Source organism: Bos indicus x Bos taurus, chromosome 24, assembly GCF_003369695.1.
Source record: "Bos indicus x Bos taurus breed Angus x Brahman F1 hybrid chromosome 24, Bos_hybrid_MaternalHap_v2.0, whole genome shotgun sequence".
In the NCBI taxonomy this organism is placed as follows: Eukaryota; Metazoa; Chordata; class Mammalia; order Artiodactyla; family Bovidae; genus Bos; species Bos indicus x Bos taurus.
This window is the reverse complement of record NC_040099.1, coordinates 39,093,996-39,120,752: the sequence shown is the minus strand read 5'-3', so window position 1 is coordinate 39,120,752 and position 26,757 is coordinate 39,093,996. Positions and strand designations below refer to the sequence as shown.

At 41.8% G+C, this 26,757-nt stretch overlaps 1 protein-coding gene across 28 annotated transcripts in view; it reads left to right on the top strand.

Moving 5' to 3' along the window:
- Nucleotides 1-26,757, top strand: part of EPB41L3 (erythrocyte membrane protein band 4.1 like 3) — a 240,242-nt gene that overhangs the window by 171,380 nt on the left and 42,105 nt on the right. For all 28 annotated transcript variants that reach the window (XM_027526373.1, XM_027526369.1, XM_027526360.1 and 25 more), the window contains exons 4-8: nt 9,278-9,382; nt 10,868-10,910; nt 17,479-17,554; nt 19,690-19,908; nt 20,502-20,589. In XM_027526373.1, the coding sequence (XP_027382174.1) occupies nt 9,278-9,382; nt 10,868-10,910; nt 17,479-17,554; nt 19,690-19,908; nt 20,502-20,589 (531 nt within the window). The remainder of the gene's footprint in view (nt 1-9,277; nt 9,383-10,867; nt 10,911-17,478; nt 17,555-19,689; nt 19,909-20,501; nt 20,590-26,757) is intronic.

Here is a 26,757-nt window from a genome sequence, read left to right as displayed (position 1 = left end):
ATGTTTTTGGTGTTTAGGACATTCTGTTGGGGACATTAAAAAGGGTGTCCAGTTTCCTGTCCTTGGGGGACAGAAATGCAAGTTCACAAAGTGCATCAATCTATGGGAAGGTATAATTTGCAGGAGAAAATCAGCAATCTGTTTGAGGAAGATACATGGTGGAGAGATGGAAGTGCTTACAGGGCTGGTGCACCCTCAAATTTCAAAGCAGCTGAAATAAAGGTACAGAAGTGTCAATTTCTCTGTAAGTTCTCAACATCGTATATATTTCCTTGTATTAACACATGTCGTTTAGCCTAAGCTATGACAGACCTAGAGAGCATATTAAAAAGCAGAGATCACTTTGCTGAAAAGGTCCATCTAGTCAAAGCTATAATTTTTCCTAGTCATGTACGGATGCGAGATCTAGACCATAGAGAAGCCTAAGCGCCAAAGAATTGACTCTTTCAAACTGTGGTGCTGGAGAAGACTCTTGAGAGTCCCTTGAACAGGAAGGAGATCAAACCAGTCAATCCTAAAGGAAATCAACCCTGAATATTCATTGGAAGGACTGATGCTGAAGCTAAAACTCCAGTACTTTGGCCACCTGATGCTAAGGGCTGATTCATTGGAAAAGACCCCGATGCTGGGAAAGATTGAGGGCAGAAGGAAAAGACGGGCAGCAGAGGATGAGATAGTTGGATGGCGTCACCAACTCAATGGACATGAATTTGAGCAAACTCAGGGAAATAATGAAGGAGAGGGGAGGCTAGTATGCTACAGTGGACACAACAACTGAACAATGAAATGTAACAAGACTTTTTTTAAAGCGACAGTTTCTAGAAATGGACACATCGATCCTGAGGAGCCTCAAGGATGTACCCGCAACCTTGGTGCTGATGGCTTTGCTTCCCCACCTCCCGCCCCCTGTCCCCCTTTTAAGACGTAGGGACCACTGATTAGCTACACTTCTCAGGCAGGACGACAGTCTCTGCTTCATTTTCTCCATAATTGTGCAGCTCCAGAAAATAAGAACTGCAGCCCATCTTCTCAGGCAAGGACATTATACTTGACTTTACAAATTTCTCTAATTTCAGCGTTTAGCCTTTCTTAGCGACTGATTCATAGCTTTGTGAGACCGAAAGAAAAGACAAATTGTATTGAAGTCTTGTGCTGAGATTTAGTACAATTTGGGCTTATGTTTGGGAGCACAGATCAAGCCAGAGTTTCCAGGCCTTTTAGGAGGGCATGTGCCCAGGTGTGGGCTTCCCAGGTGGTGCTAGTGGTAAAGAATCCACCTGCCAATGCAGGAGACATAGGTTCAATCTCCAGGTGGAGGAGGGCATCATGACCCACTCCAGGGGTTGTATTCTTGCCTGGAGATTCCTGTGGACAGAGGAGCCTGGCAGGCTACAGTCCACAGCGTCACACAGAGGCGGAGGCAACTGAAGCAACGCAGCACGCACACACGTGCACCAAGAGCAGTTCCTCCCTCCATCCCACCCCAGGCTCAGAGCCCTGTGTGTTTGTTCCTTCTGGTCTCCTCCCTAACGTGCTGGGCAAGATGTGAATGCTTCTGCTCAATCACAAAAGAGGAAATCAAGATATTTCTTATCCCACCTGGGTCATTTTTTAGTATGGTATCAGGTTTTTCCAGAGAAGGCAATGGCACCCCACTCCAGTACTCTTGCCTGGAAAATCCCATGGGCAGAGGAGCCTGGTAGGCTGCGGTCCATGGGGTCGCTAAGAGTCAGACACGACTGAGCAACTTCACTTTCACTTTTCACTTTCATCCATTGGAGAAGGCAATGGCAACCCACTCCAGTGTTCTTGCCTGGAGAATCCCAGGGATGGGGGAGCCTGGTGGGCTTCCGTCTATGGGGTCGCACAGAGTTGGACACGACTGAAGTGACTTAGCAGCAGCAGCAGGTTCTTCAGTTAAAGTCTATATGTTTTGGCTCTCCCAAGGGAAAATGCCACCACTTAAAATTCAACAAACATTTTAATTTTGTGTACCTTGTTCATAGTTTTCAATGCAAGTTCATTGTTTGGTTTGTTTACTGGTTGGTTTTATAGTTTGGTGATTTATCATTGCTCGTTTGTATCATTTTATTTCAACATTTGACTGGTTTTTCATTTCTTGAGAACTTAACGTTTTTTAAGAAAATTTGTTGGAAAGGATATCTTAAGATTTTAAGACTGTGTCTGTATGTAAATAAAGTTTATTATCATGTAGCTATCAGTGTTGGTCTAAGAGGCCTGAAAGAAACTGTTATGAAAAAGTTACACATTTCATCAAAAAAAGAAGCATTGCTTTGGAGTCCTCCTATTTAAGAGTTTTTAAATTGTAAACTTAATTTAAGTGTACCTTTCAACCATACCTGCAAACGAGATCTTGATAACCTGCAAAGACCATGCTCCCACCTTCAGAAATTCTGATTTCTTTGTCCTGACATGGGTTCCTGGATATTGGTGTCTTTTTCACTGTTCCCAGGGTCCAAGGTTGAAAACCCTAGGTTAAATTATTGCTTCTGCAACATTGGTTATGATATGCTGGCAAGAAAAATTTTATGTAAATTTTCATCGCATTACCTTTTTAATCTCTTGATGATATTTGACCAAAATGAGGTTCCATAAAAAGTGTAGGAGGGACTCTCCTGGAAGTCCAGTGGTTAAGACTCCATGCTTCCAATGCAGGGGCATGGGTGTAATCCTTGGTAGGAAAACTGAGATCCCACTTGCCATACAGCATGGCAAAAAAAAAGTATAACTGGCTTGATAGCATGAAGAATGTCTTTATAGTCGGTCAGGGTAAAAGGTGATGCACAGATAGACGGCTGCAATGTAAAGTGGAATGTGGAAAGTGCCCTCTTGGTACCAGAAGTGCTCAAATGTCCAGAGACAAGAGACATCACATTTGGCTGGGAGGACAGGAAGTGCTATAAAGAAGTGGCACTAGAGAAGCGTCGTGAAGGATGAGAGTTGACAGCAAAAGGCCAGGCAGAGCATTTAGGGACATTTAGAGCTTCACTAAGGGTAACACCCATAATGGACTGAAACACATCAAGCCTGATTTACCTCCGTGAGTTCATAGTGACAACATAAGACAAAAATTCTAACTGGTGACTTTTAGATGATGCTAGGGAGCCAACTTGTCTTGGAATTGAACAGAGGAGAAGGTGTGAGTGTTGATCCTGGCTTCATCAAATTATGTCACTGGATACATAATTTTGACAAAGAGACTCTCTTCATAGACATGCTCCAGCTGATCATTGGGGGAGCAATGATGAGGATTAGAATATTCCCATCTTGCCATCTCAATTCGATGGGTCTAGGGCAACAATCTTTAGTGACTGTGCTTCCGAGATGGCTTAGTGGTGAAGAACCTACCTGCCAATGTAGGAAACATGGGTTCAATCCCTGGGTCAAGAAGATCCTCTGGAGAAGGAAATGGCAACCCACTCCAATATTCTTGCCTGGGAAATCCTATGGACAAAGGAGCCTGGCGGGCTACAGTCCTTGGGGTCACAAAGGAGTTGGACATGACTTAGCAACTAACAACAACAAAATATTACAAAAAAGGCAGGAGTCACTGTATGCCTCCTGATGAAATTACATAGCATCTGTTATAGAAAACAGTCAAATAAGAATTCTGGTCAAGCTTCTAGATTTTACTGTCAGTTTACAGAAAATACAAAAGACAGAGGAACGTGTTAATTACACCATGAAGATGCGAGCAGCAAGTCTAGACTGAGGGAACTCTGCAGGCAAATGACCTGATTTCCAAAACAAGTTCATTTCAACAGGAAAACCAGGATAAATGGAAAGCTTGCAGTTTCAGAGAGACTACGGAGATATGACAGCCTATTGTGATGTATCGGAGAAGGCAATGGCACCCCACTCCAGTACTCTTGCCTGGAAAATCCCATGGGCGGAGGAGCCTGGTAGGCTGCAGTCCATGGGGTCGCTACAAGTCAGACAGGACTGAGCGACTTCACTTTCACTTTTCACGTTCATGCATTGGAGAAAGCAATGGCAACCCACTCCAGCGTTCTTGCCTGGAGAATCCCAGGGACGGGAGCCTGGTGGGCTGCCGTCTATGGAGTCGCACAGAGTCGGACACGACTGAAGCGATGCAGCAGCAGCAGCATTGCCATGTATGGGCTTATCAAAGAAAATGAAAAGAAAATCTTTGAAGCAATTGGAGAAATTAAAGCACTGACTACACATTTGGTGATAGTATGGACTGATTGCTAATTTTGTTTAAATGTGATGAAGGCATTGCAATTATACTTTTTGAAAGAGCAGAGTTAAATGCTAAGATAAATAGAGACAAAATGATTTGCTTAGATGCTTCCAAATAACTGTGGGGTAGGATGAGGGGAGCAAAACTCAGATGAACCAAGGTTGTGATCTTCAAAAGGCATTTGTTAAAACTGGGCGATAAGTATACAGGGTTTCATGATACTGTTGTCTGTACTTTTGGAACTGTTTGAAATTCCCCAATCCTGAAACATTTTGAAGTTAATTTTTAAAACTTGTTCCTCTAAGCAGACAAGTGAAAGTGAAAATAAACATTTTAATATAAACTTCCCAAGTGATGCTGATTGATAAGCTATGCCTTGAGAACCAGTGTTTTACAGACATAAAAATCCTGGAGTAGCTTTGACTTCAGGAAGTTTCATTAATGTTGCAGAAAGACTTGTTTCATCTGCTGTGTTTGAGTGGTGGTGATAGCTGTATCCTCATCTTCTCTATTAGAAATCCAGTTTTAAGAGGAAAAAAAGGGTCAAGAGAGGGCAGTCCATCATTGGTTTGTTGTTGTTTAGTCACTAAGTCGTGTTCAACTCTTTTGCAACCCCATGGAATGTAGCCCACCAGGCTCCTCTGTCCATGGGCTTTCTCAAGCAAGAAGGCTAGAGTGAGTTGCCATTTCCTTCTCCAGGGGATCTTCCCAACCCAGGGACTGAACCCGTGTCTCCTGCGTTGGCAGGGAGATTCTTTACCCACTGGGCCATCTGGGAAGCCCCTTGGTTTGTAACTGCAAAGCAAACTCAGGATTTCATGATGTTCATGTGTTAATAGTGAAGGGTTACATGAACTGTGAATGCATTTGAGTCAGAGACATGACTTATCAACTCTCAGGAAACAGCAAATGAGATTAAAAAGTGTTTGTCTCCAGTTAAGTAAATTATCCATTGACTTTAGAATAACTCTGTCCAAAAAAACGTTTTGGAATCTACTGAATTCTTGACTCATTATGGCAATATATAAACACACCCCATGAAAATTAGGTGCCTAGATTTGATCACTTCATGAACATCCTTTCTCTGGGAAACAAATATTTAACATAAATTCTCTAGAAGTTCCAGGTGACTGTTGAGCTTTAGTCATATTTTAGATATTATTACCCAGAGATGCACATGATGTCAAACATGTAGAAATAATTGACTTGAAAAACTTGAATAATATGCTAGAAAAAAGTCATCTGTGTAAAAACAATCAGTTTGGGGGAGGGGAGAGTGATTACAGAGGGGAACTTGTGTGGGGCTGGAAAATAGTCCTGTTTTGTGTCCTGTCTCGACTCCAGCCATCGCCAGGGTCTTTCCCTTTACGTGTGCAGATGCCATGTCTAGGCTCTGGGGCAGTGAGCTGTGATCATAGTGATGTTGGCCATGAGCACAGGGGCCCTATATCCTCGAGTCCGTGATCCCTGGCTCCTTATGGAGTCTTCCATTCTCAATCAAGGATGAGCAGGAGAAGGCCCACATAACGTGAGAGACCTTTCTGGTGTCATCCAACTGGCTGGCGGCTATGGTGAGATTTAGTAGATAGGAATTTCATTGTTTACATATAATCATCTGTAGTGAAAGTGAAAGTCACTCAGTTGTGTCCAGCTCTTTGCGACCCTATGGGCTCTGCAGTCCATAGAATTCTCCAGGCCAGAATACTGGAGTGGATAGCCTTTCCCTTCTCCAGGGGATCTTTCCAACCCAGGGATGAAACCCAGGTGTCCCGCATTGCAGGCGGATTCTTTACCAGCTAAGCCACAAGGGAAGCCCAACCATCTATAGTAGGAGAGATCAAACCAGTCAATCCTAAAAGAAATCGACCCTGAATATTCACTGAAAGGAACTGATGCTGAAGCTCCAGTGCTTTGGCCACCTGATGTGAAGAGTCGATTCATTGGAAAAGACCCTGATGCTGGGAAAGATTGAAAGCAGGAGAAGGGGATGACAGAGGACAAGATGGATGGATGGCATCACCAACTCAATGCACGTGAGTTTGAGCAAACTCTGGGAGATGGTAAAGGACAAGGAAGCCTGGCGTGCTGCAGTCCATGGGGTTGCAGAGAGTCAGACTTGACTTAGCAACTGAACAACAATGACAACATTATAGTAGATTCTAAACAAACCATCTTGGTTCTTAGAGCCAAAACAGACAGAAACAAATTCCCCCAAACCCCTCAGGGTTAAGAATGGACCACTATGTTATTGTCTTACAAACTGTTAGTGAAAGAAAAAGAAAGTAATTTTGCCCTGAAGCTGGTTATTTCTATGTGGGAAAAAAAAAAAAGAAAGGCCAAACTAATATGAATATAGAAATTTGTGGAAAAGAAAGCCTGAAAAGAATTTTGTGTGTGATTATATTTAATTTAATGAATGAATTTTAATATTGTATTAAAGGTGTAAAATAGTGGAAAACTAAAAAGTATATGTATGTGTGTGTATATAAATATATAGTATTCAAATATGTTTAAGAAAAGTAGTCTATTCAAGAGAAAGCTGTGGGTCATTGTTGTTCAGTCGCTAAGTCATGTGACCCCCATCTTTTCACCCCATGAATTACAGCACACCAGTCTTCCTTGTCCTTCACTATCTCCTGGAGTTTGATCAAATTCATGTCCACTGAGTTGGTGATGCCATTGAGCTATCTCATCCTATATCAACCCCTTCCCTTCTTGCCCTCAATCTTTCCCAGCATCAGGGTCATTTCCAATGAATGAGCTGTTTGCATCAGGTGGCCAAAGTATTGGAGCTTCAGCGTCAGTCCTTCCAGTGAATATTCAGGGTTGATTTCCTTTAGGACTAACTGGTTTGATCTCCTTGCTGTCCAAGGGATTCTCAAGAGTCTATTCCAGCAGCACAGTTTGAAAGCATCAATTCTTCGGTGCTCAGCCTTCTTTTTGGTCCAACTCTCACATGGGTCATTAATAGAAATCAAATGGTGAGGAGCCAGAAAAGTAAGAACCAGCTAGCACAGTGGTCTCTGCCTGAGCTAGCCTTTCCACCTGTTAAACAAAAGGAAGAAGACAGATAATTAAAACGATGTCCAAGGCTGCCTGCAGCATGATGAGAATAATTCCTCCATTGAGGGCCTGGCTGAGGTCCGCTGGGTCAAAGAAAGTAGAAGTTTCTGTAGAGAAAGGTTTATTTATTTATTTGTGTTTGTTTTTGCTCATTGAGAAAGTACTTGGCCAGACACTGCTGTTTATTTGTCTGTGTATGTGTTGTGTATATTATGTTCTGCTTAAAGCAGTTAGGCAATAAACATAATTGATATCTTAAAAAACAGCAGGGTATTTTTTAAAATTGTTTATTTATTTTGGCTACACTAGATCTTAGTTTTGACATATGGGATCTAGTTCCCTGACCAAGGATTGAACCCAGGTCCTCTGCAGTTGGGAGTGGGGGTTCTTGGCCACTGGATCATCAGGAAAGTCCCAGAGCAGGATATTTTAATGTTGTGTGTGTGGTGAGTTGCTTCTGTCCTGTCTGACTCTTTGCAACCCTGTGGACTGTAGCCCGTCAGGCTCCTCTGTCCATGGGTTCTCCTGGCAAGAATACTGGAGTGGGTTGCCATGCCCTCTCCAGAGGAATCTTCCCGACCCAGGGATCAAACCCGCATCTCTTATGTCCCCTGCACTGGCAGGCTGGTTCTTTACCACTAGCACAATTTTAGTACTAAGGATGTTTATCAGCCCCACAAGGAGCTGTGTTTGTTCTCCTGCAACAAAAAGGCAAACTGAGTCCTACATTACATATTCTGCCACTTGTCACTTAGGCTGATAACAGCTGATGTTTGTGGGATGCTTGATGTGTGTAATCATTGGACCAAGTTTGAATGTTTTTGTTCTGGGAGATAGTGAAGGACAGGGAAGCCTGGCATGCTGTAGTCCATGGGGTCGCAAAGAGTCAGACATGACTGAGTGAGTGAACAACAACGCTGCAAATAAATAGATGGCATCATACCCATTTTACAGAGGGAGAGAGGTCTGCACAGATGTAGGGGACATAAGGAAGATTCAGAATTAGGTTTATCTGTTAAAGCCACCAACATAGGCAGCAGCAAGACTGCCTCTCTCATCTAAGTCCTCTGCACCTCTGTGTTCTTTTCTCTTAAACTGGAGATCTTACCAATGGAAGCATCAGAAGAACCAGTTTGTTTTTTGTGTGTGTGAAAACTTTATAATTTATTAAGAATTTTTCAGAAGCAATATTCCATTATTTACAAATATAAGATTTAAACTAGCAGGCAGCATTTTGTTGTCATACCATTTACTCATATCCGTTGAGTGTTAAGCAGTTTTGCTATCATGTAATTTATTTTCATACATTATTAAACTTTATTCAAATACAACATTGATTATTTAGCTAGCTATAAACCAGGCTTCACTTTTCTATCCTAAATTTATCATTTCTCCTAAATAGTCATGCTTGAGGGGGCTGAGTAATTTCCAATATATTTGCAGTTGCACAGTAATACATACCACTTACAGATCTTCTGAATACTTTCTTTTTTGGCATGCCCATTGTTTATCAATTTTCTTATTTTTCTCTTACTGTATTAAATCTTAAAGACAAATATGCTTAATGTCCAAGATGTGAAATGTTGCTACTATGCAAACAAAAAGTAGTTTAGCTAAATTGCTGACGATTAATCCATCTCAGACTCCAAGGCCAAGTTGAAAGAGCTTTAAAGTCTTACATGGAAACATGATAGATACTGTGTATCACCATAAATTAAGCTGATGGATTTTTTTCCCCCAGATGATTGCCTTTTTTCCAGACAAGAATACTGGAGTGGGTTGCCATTTACTACTCCATGTGATCTTCCCAACCCAGGAATCGAATCCTCATCTCTTGCATCTCCTGCAATGGCACCCCACTGAATTGATCACACCCACTCATCATTTACTGAACAGTTACAACAAGCAACATTTTAAAGTGTACCCATTTTAATGGTGGCAATTGAAGAACTTTTTTGGTAACTTGTTTTTCTGTTTTGTTCTTCACAGAAACGCTCCAGAGGCCAAGTGCTGTTTGATAAAGTCTGTGAACATCTGAATTTGCTAGAGAAAGACTATTTTGGGCTTACATATCGAGATGCTGAAAACCAGAAGGTGAGTGGTTCAAAGCTATAGAGAATCTTCTGGCTTCAGCTGCCCTTCACTGCAAGAAAGTGAACTGACACTGAATCGGTAGATCGTCTTCTCCACCCACCCCTCGCACCCCTACACCTCACATGTACTGTCTGAGGCCCTAAATGCTGTTTATCACCTTATTTCTTCATGAGGGAAATTATCGACAACTTCCTTCGATCTTGAGTCTTTTGGAAACAGTAAGTCAGTGTTTCTGCTCTTCATGCTTGAGTTCTTTATGCTTCCAGAAAAGCATTTTATATAGTGCTTTGGGGAGGGTATGATAATACGTCAGTGGATTTGAGCCACTGAGAATCAAATACATTGATACACGGGAAACATGTCCACTGGATGCCATCTTACTGTTAATTCATCTCATTATGCTTTCATATTCTGGCTGCGTCACAATATGAGAGGGGTCTTGTCTTAGGTATCCAGTCTGCCTCTGTAGACTCTCACAGCTGATGCAGCCTCGTTAGGCCTTTTCCTCACTTATCCTCTCAACCACCTGAGAAATGAGGAAGAACAAATTGTCTCCTTAATACTGGAAACTGAGCCACCACAATCGTGTTCATAAATGTTACTTGTTTGGTTGTCATTCTGTGAATCGTACTTAATCTTGGCTGGATTCACTGGGTGATGTCTTCACTTCATCATGAAATGCCTGAGTGTTCTGATGAAGAAAATCATAAAGTCTCAAACAAGTGTTTGTTTGTTAGGAATGCATTTAAGAAGGTGCTTTAAAATCTATAATCACAGAAGTCACTACATGGGAAGCTGAACAGCTAGGACATCAGTGGAGTCACATTACACGTAGCCAACTCTATGTGTTCTCAGGTTCTGCATCTGCAGATTCAACCAACAGAGGATCAAAAATATTTTTTTAGAAAATTCCAGAATGTTCCAAAAACAGAATTTTAATTTGCTGGTGTACCAGCAGCTCTTTCTATCGCATTTCCATTGTATTAGGTGTTAGAAATAATCTAGAGATGACTTCAAGTATGTGAGGGGATTGTATAGGTTGTATACAGATACTGTGCTATTTCATATCAGGGACTTGAGCATCCCCAGATTTCAGTGTCATCTGGGGTCCTGTGACCAATCCTCTGCAGTGACTGGGGGTTGGCTGTTTCTTCATTTTTTTCTCCTAATTTGTTAGAACATAGAATCCACCATCTTTTCTACTCTCTTTCTATGCTAGCTTGAATCTCTGAAGGCACTTGTAAAAGAATTTTGTCCAGCCTAAATCCTGCACATACACACATCTTCTCAAGAGACAAGAGCCTGGGCCCTCTCGGGACGAGTGAAGGCAGCTGGACATATTAGGGGCAGGACCCAGCTGGAGGCCCTTCCGACAGCCATTCCCTGCTCCCTCCCAAATGCACTTAGCCCGTGTCTCTACCCACTCAACACAAAATCATTTCTGTTCTTCTCTGATTCATATTCAGACTCTCACTTCTTTTTCAGAACTGGTTGGATCCTGCTAAGGAAATTAAAAAACAGATTCGAAGTAAGTTCTTTTGGATTATTTTGTGTAGAAATGGGAGGGAGATTTCCAAACTGTGGGCTTATCTGAATTAGTACCTCTTACCCACATGGCTGGTATGGATACAGTATTTTGAAAGACAGATTAAGATCTCAAGTTTTATTTTTGGCAGATTTGTCTGGCTCAGATACCCATCACCCTTTATGAATTATGACAACCTGGGAGTAAAATGACATGACTTTTGACCTAGTCCCTTGCCTGTACACAGATGTGAGATGTGATTTAATCAAGTGGTGCCCCCATTGACAATCATTTTAAAGTTCCAAATTTAATTATTAATGTTATATTATGCCTAACCAAAGTACGAAAGGCAAGCAGTCAAGCTAGAAGTAACAGTCATTTAATAACAAGTCAGACTGAATTTTACTATCTGATGATAGCTTCTTTCCTTAGCCCCAAAAGGCAAATTAAGAAATGCACATTTCACATTTCCTAATGGACAAAACAACTACAGGAGCAACACAGAAAGTTTAAAACAGGTAACTAATAAGTATTAGACAGGGTGCTAAATCTTAGTAGTAATTAACTGCTAATTAAAATGAGACATTTTTTCACCTATTCAGTGAAAATGGCACTGTAGCATAGGCAGTTGAGAGTGAGGATTTTTTTTTTTAATTTTTAACCCTTTTCTATAGCTGTTGCTTTTTGCTATGGATAAATGGTAAAAGATATACTTTATAGTTTCAAATAACTAGTTAATTTTTTCAAGCAGTTCATTTTTTATCAATAAAACCTAGTTTAATTTTCCAGAGTAAAGATTTTAAAATTTTAATAATTCCCTGCACTGGCAATTTTGTACTCAATTGGGAGAAATATAACCCTTTAAGAAGACACTTTTTGTCAATATTTATTAGAATTTAAAAGGTACTTATTCTTTGACCCCTAATTTTACTTGTAGAAGTGTTATCAGTGTGTGTGTTAGATAGGAGTATGTACATATGTGTACGTGTAGGAAAGTTCATTGTAATACCATTGGCATAGCAGAAAACTGTTTCAACTTAAATATCCATGTATAAGGAAATGATTAAATCGATCATGAAATAGCCATACCTTGAAATACTAGGTAGCTAATAAATAGAATGAGATAGAGTATAGTTTTAGCTCTCATTAGTGAGACCTTAAAGAAATAAATCATATTTGTTTAAACAGAATTATGCATAGGGACTTCCCTGGCAGTCCAGTAGCTAAGACTCCATGCTTCCGCTGCAGGGGGTGAGGGTTCAGAACTAAGACTCCAACGTGCGGTGCGGTACGGTGCAGCAAGACAGAGTTATGCATGTATATAGGTATGTGGATATTTGGGAAGAGCATGAATGTTATTAATAGTAAATACCCCCCAGAAATGTCCCTGCGGGGTAAGGGGTTGAGAACAACTAATTTTTTATTTAACCCTTTTCTGTGGCTATTGCTTTTTACTATGGATAAATGATAACAGGTAGATATACTTTATAATTTCAAATAACTAGTTAATTTTTTCAAGCAGTTCATTTTTTTTGTCCATGAAATCTAGTTTAATTTTCCAGAGCAACTGATTCTATTTGGAGACAAAATTTAAGACGAGTTTATTAATAAGAACATCATTTCCATTGAAGTTTTCAACAGTTTACTATTAAAAGAGAAACATCTTTCTAGTGCCTTTGAATGTGCTGAGACCTCCAAATACCCTAGGTGCAAATAAAAAGTAATTAGTAGTAAGCAGTTTGAAATGGTTTAATGCTAGGTAATATCTCAAAATAGTGAATTTTTCCTCAGATAGTAGAGAGCCTGATGAATTATTTGTACAGTGAAAACATCTTTACCATATTTTTGAGAGGAATTTGGTGTCACCACTAACAAGAAACTTGATAATGAAGTAGTTTGATAGAAATAAATTGGGATTGAAACCAGGGAAAGCTACAGGTGTGATAAGTAGATAAAAACACACCTTTATCCAGAGAGGTCCAGTAAAAACTTAAGATGATGAATTTGTTCTGAGAACTTTTTTATGGAGTTATTAAAAGCAGATGTGCTGAAATATGTCTTAGCATTTTGTGTGCTTTATTTAAGTTCCTTATAGTGACCTAATTAATAAAATACTATTTCGTACTTGGGTGATTTATAGTCACAAAGCACTTTGAAAATCTATTAAATGTTCAAGGATAAATCATAGTACTGTTGCAGGAAAGGCTGTATGTATTAACAGGTAGTTTTTTTTGCTGTTAATGGAATTCTTTTTTTCTCTGTCTCTCTCTTTATTTCCCATTTATCCTTTGTCCTACCTTTCTTTCTAAGAGACAAGCTAAAGGGACAATCAGACATGAGATTTAAAGCAAATTTTCCTCATGTAGATTAGACAGTGTTTGTGACAGAAACATAAAACCAAGAGATAATCGTGCAGACAAAGGAGGCACAGAAAATTGGGATTTTTTTGGAAATGGAATTTGGTGTTTTTATCTATATTTCTCATTGTTTCCTGGGTACTAAATACCTTCTTTCCACCAAAGTTACATTCTGTTAGTATCAAGGCAGAAAAGTATTATCAGGCCTCATGTAATTATTATACAATCACCTTCTCTTCTAAACACACATAATAAAAGGATATTTCCATTATTTTTATGTTGTAGCCCCACAGTAGTTCTCTAGCATGAGATTTTCAAGACAATGGCAATCTAGCTGATAGAGATTTTAAATCACAAATTTATGAGAAATAGAAAATTCTGAGCCTGTAGAGTTTGTGCTTATAAAAAAATTCTTATTCCAGTCATCTTTTATGCCTAACAGATCTAAAATTTCTGAATCTACTATTTTAGGATATAGTATATTTATAATATAGTGATTTTATGATATAGAATATATGATAGTCATTTATGCTATAAACATAGTATATTTAGACATTTTAAGATTTGGCAGGCATAGAAGACTAAAGTTAGAATTTTTGCATAATAATGAATTCTCTTTAGTTTCACAGTTTTCTAATTATCATAAATTTGTAATTTAAAAGCCTATATCAGTGTTATAGAATGTCATTTTTATGCATTGAGACTCCTCCAATTGTGAAGTCTCTAACCAGAGTCATCTGAGCAGATTCAGGATCACAGGCCTATTTATGGCATAACCATAGCTTCTCAGTGATTTGTTCCTACCAAACTCTCTATGGGGATGTATATTTCAGTTTAAATCTGCCTTGCATATTAATTTCAAATTTTATGCCTCATTTCACTGGATTTTTTCCCCCTTGATTATGGTATAGATTGTATTTTCTTTAAGCTTTCCCACTTTTCAAAATAATGTCCTATGAGACCTCATTGTCATTTGAGTTATAATCTTCAGTTCAGTTCAGTTGCTCAGTTGTGTCTCAGACTCTTTGAGAACCCACGGACTGCAGCATGCCAGGCTTCCCTGTCCATCACCAACTCCCAGAGCTTGCTCAGACTCATGTCCATCGAGTCAGGGATGCCATCCAACCATCTCATCCTCTGTCGCCCCCTTCTCCTCCTGCCTTCAATCTTTCCCAGCATCAGGGTCTTTTCCAATGAGTCAGTTCTTCACATCAGGTGGCCAGAGTATTGGAGCTTCAGCTTCAGCATCAGTCCTTCCAATGAATTCCTTAGGATTAGTGATTTTCAAAGTGTGGTCCCCAAGACCAACTGTATGAGAACCATAAGGGCGTTTATTGAAATCATAGGTTCCTTGGCTGTGTTTCAAATCTCCAGAATAAAAACCTCTGAGAGTGGAACTTGTTGTTCTTCAGTCACTAAGTTGTGTCTGACTCTTTGGGACCCCATGGACTGCAACATGCCAGGCTCCTCTGTCCTTTACCATCTCCCGAAGTTTGCCCAAATTCATGTCCATTGAGTCAGTGATGCTATCTAACCATCTCTTCCTCTGCCGCCCCCTTCTCCTGCTGCCCTCAATCTTTCCCAGCGTCTGGGTCTTTTCCAGTGAGTCAGCTCTTTGCATAAGGTGGCCAGAGTATTGGAACTTCAATTTCAGCATCAGTCCTTCTAGTGAATATTCAGGGTTGATTTCCTTTAGGATGGGCTGGTTTGATCTCCTTGTGGAGATCAGAGCTATGGAGTAGAGTAGAGTGGAGCCTAGGGATTGACATTTTTACCAAGCCCCTCAGATGCTTCTCAGGCCCACAGTCCTTTGAAACTCACTTTCCTGTAATGAGGATTTTTGCATTGAAATATCTTTCTTCTATTTTTATTACCTCTTAGTTTCCAACTTAGAGTGTTTACCCTGAATTTATTATGAGTTTGTTTAATTACATTGCTAAACGATTCATTGGATTCACTTTAAAGTGGATGAAGATTATAAAAGAGCAATAAATCCATTTCCCATAACTAATCCATTAGCTTTCATTCCAGTTGCTTGGGGGTGAGCCAGCTCCCATTGTAAACTTCACTGTTGGCAAGTGTTCTGTTTTAGCAGGAAGTGAACAGGGATCAATAGGAGAGTAAAATCAAACCAGATTATTTTTAGAATAACAGGAGGACTTTTTCAAGAACAGGGGGAAGAATAATCACTAAGAATATATTTGATTGACAGATATGTTATGACTTGTAACTCTTAGAGCCGGTGTTTTGGGAATATTTTCTGGGTGGTTTAGAAATGACATGAAACACCCAGTAATACCTGGTCCCATGCTAAGTCCTTTGTAAGTCAACTTAAGAGGGATCCCTGCCAGGTGGAAACCTAAATGTAATATGAGTAATAATGTCAAGAACAAACCAGAATTAATAAATGGACCATGCCGTTGATGACAGAAACACAGGTAACCTATGCAGCATGAGCATGTGCTACTCAAGCAAGAGAATAATGCAAAGGCTAGAGCTGGCGTGTACTTATCATGCTGGCACTTTTCTTGTGAATATTTGGGAAGAACTCTGGGAGAGAATGGAGCTTCCAGGAGTCATGGAATGAGGAGGCGAGATGGGGTGTGTTAGAAGTCTAGGAAAGAGCTTCCCTGGTGGCTCAGTGGTAAAGAATCTGCCTGCCAATGCAGGGGTCATGCCTTCAATCCCTGGCCCGGGAAGATCCCACGTGCTGAGGAACAACTAAGCCCCTGCACCACCCCTGCTGAGCCAGTGCACCCCAACTGGAGAGTAGCTCCAGCTCGACACAACTGGAGAAGGCCCACGTGCAGCAGCAAAGACCCAGAGCAGTCATAAAGAAAGAAAGAAAGCCTAGGAAAGTGTTTGAAGCATAAGGGTGGGACTGCAAGGACAGGAATCACAGAGCGAGAGGAAGAGTGTGGCTCAGAGGAAAGGCCTCCAGCACCAGAGCTGGGAGACCCAGAGGCTCTTCTCTGCAGCCATTAAGAAGCAGCAGGCCCTCGCACTGTGCTTACTGGGTGCAGAGAACAAATGAGAACAGTTCCCAGCCAGGAGCACCCAGGCCTCAGTAATGTGCCACGCTAAAAGGTCAAATGGAAAGAGCAAGAGGAAAACATGTGACAGGGTGACCACAGAGAGAGTAAATGTAGGGAAAAAAATGTGTTTTTTTCCACATTTAAAGTAATAAACCTGGTTAGGTGTGAAAGTGTTAAGTCGCTCAGTTGTGTCCGACTCTCTAAGACCCCGTGGACTGTGACCCGCCAGGCTCCTCTGTCCATGGAATTCTCCAGGCAAGAATCCTGGAGTCGGCAGCCATGCCTTTCTCCAGGGGATCTTCCTGACCCAGGGATCAAACCTGGGTCTCCCTCATTGCAGGTGGATTCTTTACCTTCTGAGCCAAAGAGCATGAATCAAAGGCAGAGCTCAGGGAGGCTCATGATGTCTCACATATGTGTGTAGACTGGCCCAAGAGCAGGTACCCGTGAGCTGATGTCTGGTTGACCTGCTTCCCCACTGGAGAGGCCAGAAGAGATGCTAGAGGAAGAGGAATGGCAGCGTGCAGTGAGGACCCATCCTGATCAGGGGATGATGAGGAGGGGTGGGTTTGGGGATGCACAGAAAATACCCACAGTGTCTCTTTAATCAGAAATTTCCCCGAGTAAGAAGAGAGCTTTCCGAATGACCCATAGAGCAGATCATCCCTTAATATGACAGCAGACTTTTCCTGTAAAATAAAAATATTTTGAATAGTCCCTTGACATGTATTATTAGAGGATCTGACCTGTAGAAACGAAACAGACAAGACAAGGGAAACGGGGTTATCTCTGCAGTGTTGGTATGTGAGCTCCCCAGAACTTCAGAGGATGGATCCGGCCAGCTCCAGTCTTGTCCAGTTGAGGCCTTTCCGTACCGTTTACTATTTTTCCCTCTTCCCAAACCTTACCTTCGTCCCTGAGAAAGGGAGCAAATTTAGTCAATTTCCTTGCTTGTTAGAAGCTCCAGTAAAGGATTTAATGGGGGAGATTAGAGATTGAATGTAGTTGCCGCGTTACCTGCAGATTTCACTGAACAGAAAAGTCACCGTTTTCCAGGGATGATTCAGAGTTGTCAGCGAGTTAGTGCCTAGAGTTAAGACAGCTCTAGCTATCAGTTAGTATAATAAGTACAAAGGGATTGTCTGCAATTTTGTTATAAATTTTTTCTCCTCTCCATAGGTGGTGCTTGGCACTTTTCGTTTAATGTGAAATTTTACCCACCAGACCCTGCCCAGCTCTCTGAGGATATCACCAGGTATTTGAAAGTTGGCTGTGAAAAAGGCAGTCATGTTGGGGGCTGTGCTTCTCTTAAATTCTGGGGAAGGGAGCAGGCTTACACCTGGTGAGCTTCTTAGTCGACTGCGCCCAAAGGGCGAACAGAAGACAGCTGAATGGGAGCAAACATCTGATAAGAAGATTTGCCGAATGGTATCTGTTCACAGTTGAATCTTTGGTGTTAAGCTGATACTTCCTACTGCCTGACCCCGGTGGGAAAACACGGAATTGAGATGCTGTCATCCTCCCACTGCAGTCAAATTGGATGGGATTCAGCCTGAAATAATATGGCAACTCCTGGTGCTCCTGCTTTAAAACTTGGAAATGTGTCTTCAGATGCGTATGCCTTTGTATATAACCAGTCTGATACGTTGGTGGCTGTTTTGTGTATTTGTGTATGTGTACACACAGGCATGCACACACACACAAATATACATAAACACATGCACATTTAAGAGTTTACCTTCCATGCCTTCTGTATACGAGGAAAATGATTCATTTGTTTTGGGGAAAGAACGTTAAGAAAGGAATATCGGTCTGGCCCGGTGGCTGAGCTTTGAGTGTAAGGAAGAATCTCTTTATGAAGTGATCCTGGGTTTGCTGCATGTCTTTTTAGGCCTCTTCAAGTGCTTTCTGCTTTGGAATCCCAGGTCTTCTACTGTGTTTTGTAGTAAATTTATAAGCAGTCAGAGTGATACTGTACAGTGTAGCTGTACATCCTTCTTGGCAAGCTTTTCAGGAAAGAGAAATTACTCAAAAGTTTCAGTCACTTGCTATGATGAAAAATAATTCCAGTAGACATGTCAGAGAAGAGGAAAAACTAGTTCCAGAAGATTTCTTTTATATGTACATTAAATCAAAGAACAATTTATAATTTCTTATTTATATATACTTTCTAGTAATGTTGTGGCTATACAGCTAATTTGTGGCTAATTTGTGGTTAGACAGCCTGTATATACTTGGATATGAAATCTAGTACATGATTCCTTTCTATTTATGTCATGTTTGTTGTTGTTCAGTCGCTAAGTCCTGTTCAACTCTTTGTGACCCCACGGATGGCAGCACGCCAGGCTCCTGTGTCCTCTACTCTCTCCTGGAGTTTGCTTAAATTCATGTCCATTGAGTCGGTGATGCTGTCTAACTGACTAGAACCTGTGAAATTTGTAGAAATCTTTGTATCTAGATTACACAGCATTTATATCATCACCTTTAAAAGCCATATTGCGAGGGGACCTTAAGACTTAATCATAGCCCTCAGCTTCAGCAGTTTGTTTTTTATGTGAAAAGTGCAAGGTATATTTTATCATTTATACTCATATTCTGGGCCGTGAAGAGTATCATTAAAATTCGTCAATGTTTCCATTTACTGTGGAGTCTTCTCCAATTAGTATTATATCCATAACTTTTAGAAGCAAAATAACAGAAGATAAAAGTCAACTATTAATGGAGATATTTAATATTGGCAAAATTATACAGAAGGTGTTCTGGATTCCCCCAATTTAAAATTGTTTACTTTTAGTGAAGAGATTTTAAGTACAAATTCTTCAAAGTCTTCATAACAGTTTAAGTTATCTTCATTTTAAAAAATGAGACTTTAACACAGGAGAAGGCATCCACTGTAAAGAGACCCTCATTTCAGGATGCAGGAGGTGGCAAGCCATGTTTGTGATGGCACAGCCACGGTTTATCTTGGTCCCATGGCAGGACCTTTCATCTAGATAGCAAAATGAGTCTTCCTTTAGGCTTTGGGGTCTCATCATTATATTTAAGAGCACTGTTTTAATATTAGAATTGCCTTCCCCCTACCCAGAGAGTTTGACCTTCAGCATTACCTTAATGTTAGAGGGACAGTCTGTAGGTTTCCTTTACCCTGTGCATCATGAACGCATCTATGTTTGATGACAAACGTGGAGTTGCCACTAGATGCCCTTAAATATTACATTTTGTGGCCAAGTATGTCTTCCCTTGGCGTGGAGATCCAAATAGAGATGCTGGACAGAGTGTCCCAGCGGGTCGTTGCACGGGGAGAAGTTGCCTGCTGCCCGCCTGGGACTGTGCGGGCTCCTTTCCGGTCTCCTAACTCTGGCTTTCCACCCGCCCTCTGGCCCCCGGAAGGTACTACCTCTGCTTGCAGCTGCGTGACGACATCGTGTCCGGCAGGCTGCCCTGCTCCTTTGTCACGCTGGCCCTGCTGGGCTCCTACACCGTGCAGTCGGAACTGGGTGACTACGACCCGGACGAGTGTGGCAGCGACTATATCAGCGAGTTCCGCTTCGCCCCAAACCACACGAAAGAACTGGAAGACAAGGTCATCGAGCTGCACAAGAGCCACAGGTGAGCGGCAGGGGCCCGGAGAGCATCTTGTCTGAGCTGTGCTCGGTGGGTGGGCATCCCCTGCACTGCCTGCTTCTCCTGGGACCTCCAGGTTAATGGCTTGAGGATGGGACACAGTGGAGTGAGGTTCTGGGTCTGATACATTCTGGGTGGTTGGTGGTTCCACTCCCACTTGGGATGTCCTTGTGCTGTTTCAGCTAAAAGTCATTTTTCTGATATTCTCCCCCGCACCCTACCTCCGTTAGAGCACAAATCAGTGTCTCTGTGGGAACTTGCATGTGAGCTAAGTGGGAAATATTACAGCCCCACCAGGTTCAAAGGCTTCCCTGGTGGCTCAGACAGTAAAGAATCCGTCTGCAATGAGGAAGACCCAGGTTCCATCCCTGGGTCAGAAAGATCCCCTGGAGAAGGAAATGGCAACCCACTGTGGTATTCTTGCCTAGAGAATTCCATGAACGGAGGAGCCTGGTGGGCTGCAGTCCATGGGATCACAAAGAGTTGGACACGACTGAGCAACTAACACTATCTTTCACCAGGTTTGTTAAAAAAAAAAAGAAACAGTATTGTAATTAATACTTTTCATTTCTTATCAGAGGAATGACGCCAGCAGAAGCAGAGATGCATTTTTTGGAAAACGCCAAAAAACTCTCCATGTATGGGGTCGATTTACACCATGCCAAGGTATACACTTTAACACTCCAGACTTTCTGATTTCATGGAAGTGTGTACAAGGCCCGGTTGTCACAAATATTGTGTGCTAAATTGCTATGTATACCCTTGTTCTGGACATCCACCAGGCAGTCAGTAAATTCTTGTTAAATTTTTAAAACTGTCTGTAAAGTTTAGGCTTCCCTGGTGGCTCAAATGGTAAAGAATCTTCCTGCAACGCAGGAGACCTGGGTTCGATCCCTGGGTTGGGAAGATCCCCTGGAGAAGGGAATGGCAACCCATTCAAGTATTCTTGCCTGGAGAATTCCATGGACAGAGGCTACAGTCTGTGGAATCACAGAGTCGGACACGACTGAGCTGCTAACGCTTTTACTTTCATAAGGTTTAGATGCTGTGACAAAGAATCAGTGCTTTGAAATAAGAGGATTATTTTGGAGTTCAAGTAAAGTTAGCCAGCCAGGCTAAGTCACTGGGTGAGTTGTTGAGGCTCTATCTTGATTCCAGGATCTCAGGAAGAGAGAAGTTGGGGTTGAAAGGTAGGCAGGTTAAGGTTGGGGAGAAAGTACTAGCTGCTTTTACTCCCTGTCACACTTCTGGAATCTTTGTATTTTTCAACAGTGAGAGAGTGAGCATTGGAATGTTAGTCTGTTATCTAACAGCTATGAATAGAAGTGCCGTGGAAGCAGAGGCTTTCCTGAAATCTTGTATCATCAAAGCATAGAAGATGTGTTAGGCTCTTAGAGATAGATTCTGGTCCTTCAGCAGTGTTGAAGAGATCCATGCTTGAAATTGAGGGGCAGCTGCTTCTGACTTGGACTGATACAGTGACGTCCTCCTGGGTGGGGACATGCCTTGACTTCCGGTGCACGGAGTGGTATGGTCTCACGGTCCAGACCTCACAAGAATGTGCACGCAACAGGCTGCCAGGCAAGCGAGCGTCTTATACAGTCAAGTTTGGGGCCAGTAAGTGAAGAGGGTTTTGGCAGGCTCTGTTCAGGCAAACATCTCAACAACGCTGGGGACCCCTGGGAGGGGAAATACATGATCTGTACTTTCTGTTGATGCTGCATTTGGAAAGCTGATGGGTTTAGAATGAGTTTGGACAAGATAATAGTGAGCAAATGAGTGCCGTTCTGACTGGGTTTGTCTGTGCATCATTTGTACATCACTCAGGATGAGCAACTTCTGAGGCCCAAAAGCTCCAGTACGAGCAGGATCTCTGAGACTTGGCTGGGCCTTCACCGGGGAATGCTGGTACAGCAGAGCCAAGAGCGCTGACATTTGTGTGTAATTACAACAGCAGGTGTAGCTCTGTTTACTTGCCAGTTAATTATTACAGGTTTTCACTTAGTTGGCACTCAGATCACGTAGCGTTTTATAGTTTTATGTCAGCTATAAGGTAGAATGAGGAATTGAAAAAGAAAATAAGGACACACACTTAGATTGTTTTTCTCAGAGTTTTCCCCTGCATGGCCAAAAGATAAAGAAACAAGACAAAAATGAAGGTAGCTTGGAAATTGGAGTGAATCAAAAGCTATTTTTGATACATACGATGACTCACTCACTACCCAGGGAGAATAAATAAATGAAAGATATGGGCCTCTGTTTAGGAGAAGGGCAGCTCAGGATGTGTCACTGTTCCTATCGGGAAAAACGAAGCCACTTAACATGGCTTTAACGACTAAATTAAAATAGATAGCTGGTTTTTCATTCGATAATGTGATTTGAAATTAGGCCAATTAAAAAAGAAAGAATTAAGGAAGTGGCAGTGCCGCCTGTGATAGGATTTCATCTGAATGCTAAGTATAACAAATGATGTGGTTATGGGCTTCATTTTCTGCTGCAACTGCCCTCCATCATTTCAAGGAGGAAATTTACTGAATTACATTAAAGCTAATTTCCGGTTATAAGTGAGATGCTTCTCTGCTGTGGATAGTATTGAAAGGCCCTGAGTTTTAACACCTAGTTAGAAATTCTGAACTGTGATCTTGGACTCAACAGCTCTCCATGAAGAATAAATAACCTACATTAGGTGAAGGTCCCTTGTTTTGGAAAAACCTGTTCTTAATACTTTGTTTTTCTCCTGAAGAAGACTGTCTCTGCTTGTTGGTCGTTTAATATCACTCTAAAGGCTCTGTCAGAGGCGTTTATTTCATACAAGATTCGGAAATGTAGATATAAATCCATATTGGATATCCTGTGGACCAGGAGATAATAAAGGATGGGGAAGTTGGAACAGTGCTTTTAGATTGAGGGATAGTAGGTTTGTTTATTTTAATTGGGACAGGCTGAGACTGTCCAGGTCTTCCGTCAATGCTCCCTGCTAAACACATGTCCCCAAACACATGGTTATAGCTTTCAATACAGTTTGTCAAGTTACTGCTAGATGCTATGGGCTGCAGCAGAAACCTAGATATCAAAGTGAAAGTGAAAGTCACTCAGTCGTGTCTGACTCTTTGCAACCCCATGGACTATACAGTCCACGGAATTCTCCAGGCCAGAATACTGGAGTGGGTAGCCTTTCCCTTCTCCAGGGGATCTTCCCAACCCAGGGATCGAACCCAGGTCTCCCACATTGCAGGCAGATTCTAAACCAGCTGAGCCACAAGGGAAGCCCCTAGATAGATATCAAAAGTATCCTTTTTTTAACCAACAAGAACCTATTATATAGCACATGGAACTCTGTTCCTTATGTGGCAGCCTGGATGAGGGGTGGGGTTTGGGGGAGAATAGATACATGTGTATGTATGGCTGAGTCTCTTCCCACTTCACCTGAAACTATCACAGCATTATTAATTGGCTTTACCCCAAAACAAAAAGTTCAAAAGAAAAAATAATAATCCATTTTTTGGTTGCTGTGTCTTTAATGAAATGGAAACATTCATCCAGTTTTAAGCCCTGCTTATTCCTGACATTTTCTTTCCTCATTTGCTTTTTCTTCCAACCCATCCGTAGTAGCTTAACATGTGCTAGGCAGGTGCCGTGCTGAGCATGTAGGTCACTGAGATAAACAGAGCAGGTTCTTCCCCAGCCTGGGTCAGGGGAAGGAGGAGGAGGAGGAAGGGGAGTTTGGGGCAGCACATTTGCCTGGGGTGTGCTGGCCGCAGTAATGATAGGGGGCCACAGGAGAAGTGAGTGTGTTGAAGGCCCCACAAATAGTTTCCCACCTTCTCATGGTTCAAGGACACTCATGAGTGATATGAAACATAATAATAGAAGAGGTTGTAAACGTCCAAAGGCGTGTTTCCTACTAGTTCTTCATCACAAAGACCGTGACTCAGGAGACCTTATTCCAGCAGCCCTGCTCACGTACACACATCTGCTTGAGGCCTGAGGGGTCACCTGGGTGGTCCCGAGAGCAGATCATCTGGATCTAAGCATCCACCGTGCCCGCTACATCCAGTGTCAGGTGACAGCTCTGTAAATTGCTCTTACAATTACAGCCCTTGATAAATGGTGGGTGGTCTCTGGTCTCTGAATTCCCCTGAAATCTGATTACGTCGTCATATCCTGCCGTCAATTCCTTCCATCTCTCTAGAGTGAGGTCGTGTCTAATGGAGCAATACGTTTCCAAGGAGAAATGTTTCATTTTAAGTCAATTAGATTGTATGTGTAACCTCACCATGCCCAGAGAGGGACCAGAATACTTATTTTTGACTCTGGAAATGTTCCTCCTGTGCTTTGTACTGGCGAGATTTAGGACGTCAGTCCACCCACCCCCATACGGATGAGTCAGAAGCCCCTGTTTGGGTTCTTTTGTGTCTCTCTCCCCACTTTGCTGGGGCTGCAGTGACTCAAAGTGAGACAGCCCTGACAATGACATGTCCCCAGACCTCAGCTTTGCCTCTCCGTGACCCTTTTTCCAACAACCAGTGAGAAACGGGTGGGGGGCTCCGCCTCACACACAGCCCCGCCTTCTGAACTTTGTCCTTAGCCCACGTAGGACACCGCTGATACTCACTTTACCCTGATCTCACCTGAACACAACGTTGAAGGGACACAAACGGGTCATGGGGCGTCTTCTGAGCTTCACATAACATCTCTGATGACCCCCGGGACCCCTCATCACACCTCCCTAGGAAGTGACCTAAAGATGTAGGATGCAGGTAGCTAAAGCAAGTTGCAAATACAGCACAATCCCCATTTTGTTAAAAAAAAAAAAAAAAAAAGAGGCCTAGGACTTCCCTGGTGGCCCAGTGGTTAAGATTTCACCTTCCAATGCAGGGAATGTAGGTTCAGTTCCTGCTCGGGGAGCTAGATCCCCACATACCTTGCAGAGAAAAGCAATAATGTAACAAATTCAATAAAATACTTTAAAAACGATCCGTATCAAAAAAATCTGTTAAGAACAAACCTATACATATATATTAAGTGCATCTATATTTTTTGTCTGGGAACCAAGTGATTAAGAGTACGACTGGGCGGTGAGTGTGTGTTGGGGGCCTGTTGGGGAGGAGGTGCACACTTTAAAAAATTATTTTATACTCAAATTTTATAATGATATATTAAAAAATCAAGGCTCTTTTTAAAGCAACAAACCCCAAAACACTCAAAGGAAAGGATGGGGCCTGTCTGCTAGTGTCCATATTAGTTAAGTCCTGCCCCTGGAAACAGGCTGCCCATGTTCAGCTGGGATGGACAGCTAACCTATCTGTGCCTTGGTCTTCTTGCCTGTAAAGTGGGAATAATAAGAGCAACTAGCTCAGAAAAATGCTAGTGAAGATTAGTAATGTATGTAAAGTGGTCCGGCCAGACCTGGCACCCAGTGATGAGAACCCAGGCTCTGAACACCACTGCAATTAACACACCTTCACCTGGATGACCTCCTCTATGTGCAGTATGGACATCATAAGTCCAGGATACCTGGGTGAATAGAGTCTCCACTAACAGATCTCCATAGCAATGAGTATCTTCATCACAAGGCTATTATTTAGTGGTAATGTGTTTTAAATGGCTGAAGTATTTTTCATACTTAAATCAGAGCTACAGACAAGCCTTTTATAGGTTCCAACCTGGAGGCTTAAATAGTGTACCCAGCCATAAACGGAAATAGATGAGTTGCTCATCCTTCATTTTTTTTTTTTTTGCAATTTTAATTTTATTTTATTTTTAAACTTTATAATATTGTATTGGTTTTGCCAAATATCGAAATGAATCCGCCACAGGTATACATGTGTTCCCCATCCTGAACCCTCCTCCCTCTTCCCTCCCCATACCCTCCCTCTGGGTCGTCCCATTGCACCAGCTCCAAGCATCCAGTATCATGCATCGAACCTGGACTGGCGACTCGTTTCATACATGATATTATACATGTTTCAATGCCATTCTCCCAAATCATCCCACTCTCTCCCTCTCCCACAGAGTCCAAAAGACTGTTCTATACATCAGTGTCTCTTTTGCTGTCTCGTATACAGGGTTATTGTTACCATCTTTCTAAATTCCATATATATGCGTTAGTATACTGTATTGGTGTTTTTCCTTCTGGCTTACTTCACTCTGTATAATAGGCTCCAGTTTCATCCACCTCATTAGAACTGATTCAAATGTATTCTTTTTAATGGCTGAGTAATACTCCATTGTGTATATGTACCACAGCTTTCTTATCCATTCATCTGCTGATGGACATCTAGGTTGCTTCCATGTCCTGGCTATTATAAACAGTGCTGCAATGAATATTGGGGTACACGTGTCTCTTTCCCTTCTGGTTTCCTCAGTGTGTATGCCCAGCAGTGGGATTGCTTCATTTTTTTTTTTTTTTTAATCTTCTCTTTTGTATTGGAGTACAGCCGATTAACAATGTTGATAGTTTCAGCTGAACAGCCAAATTTAAAGCGAAAGTTGCTCAGTCATGTCCGACTCTTTGTGACCCCATGAACTATGCAGTCTGTGGAATTCTCCAGGCCAGAATACTGGAGTGAGTAGCCTTACCATTTTCCAGGGGATCTTCCCAATCCAGGGATCGAATCCAGGTCTCCTGCATTGCAGGTGGATTCCTTACCAGCTGAGCCACCAGGGAAGCCCAAACAGCCAAGGGATTCAGCAATACATAGACACATATTACATTTTAACTGTTTTTCTAGATGACCATTTTTTGTAGATGCATTATTATTTTTCTCTATGGCTTTGATATTCTAACTTTGTATTCTAAAAGGTAGCATGTTTTTTAATCTAATTTAGGCC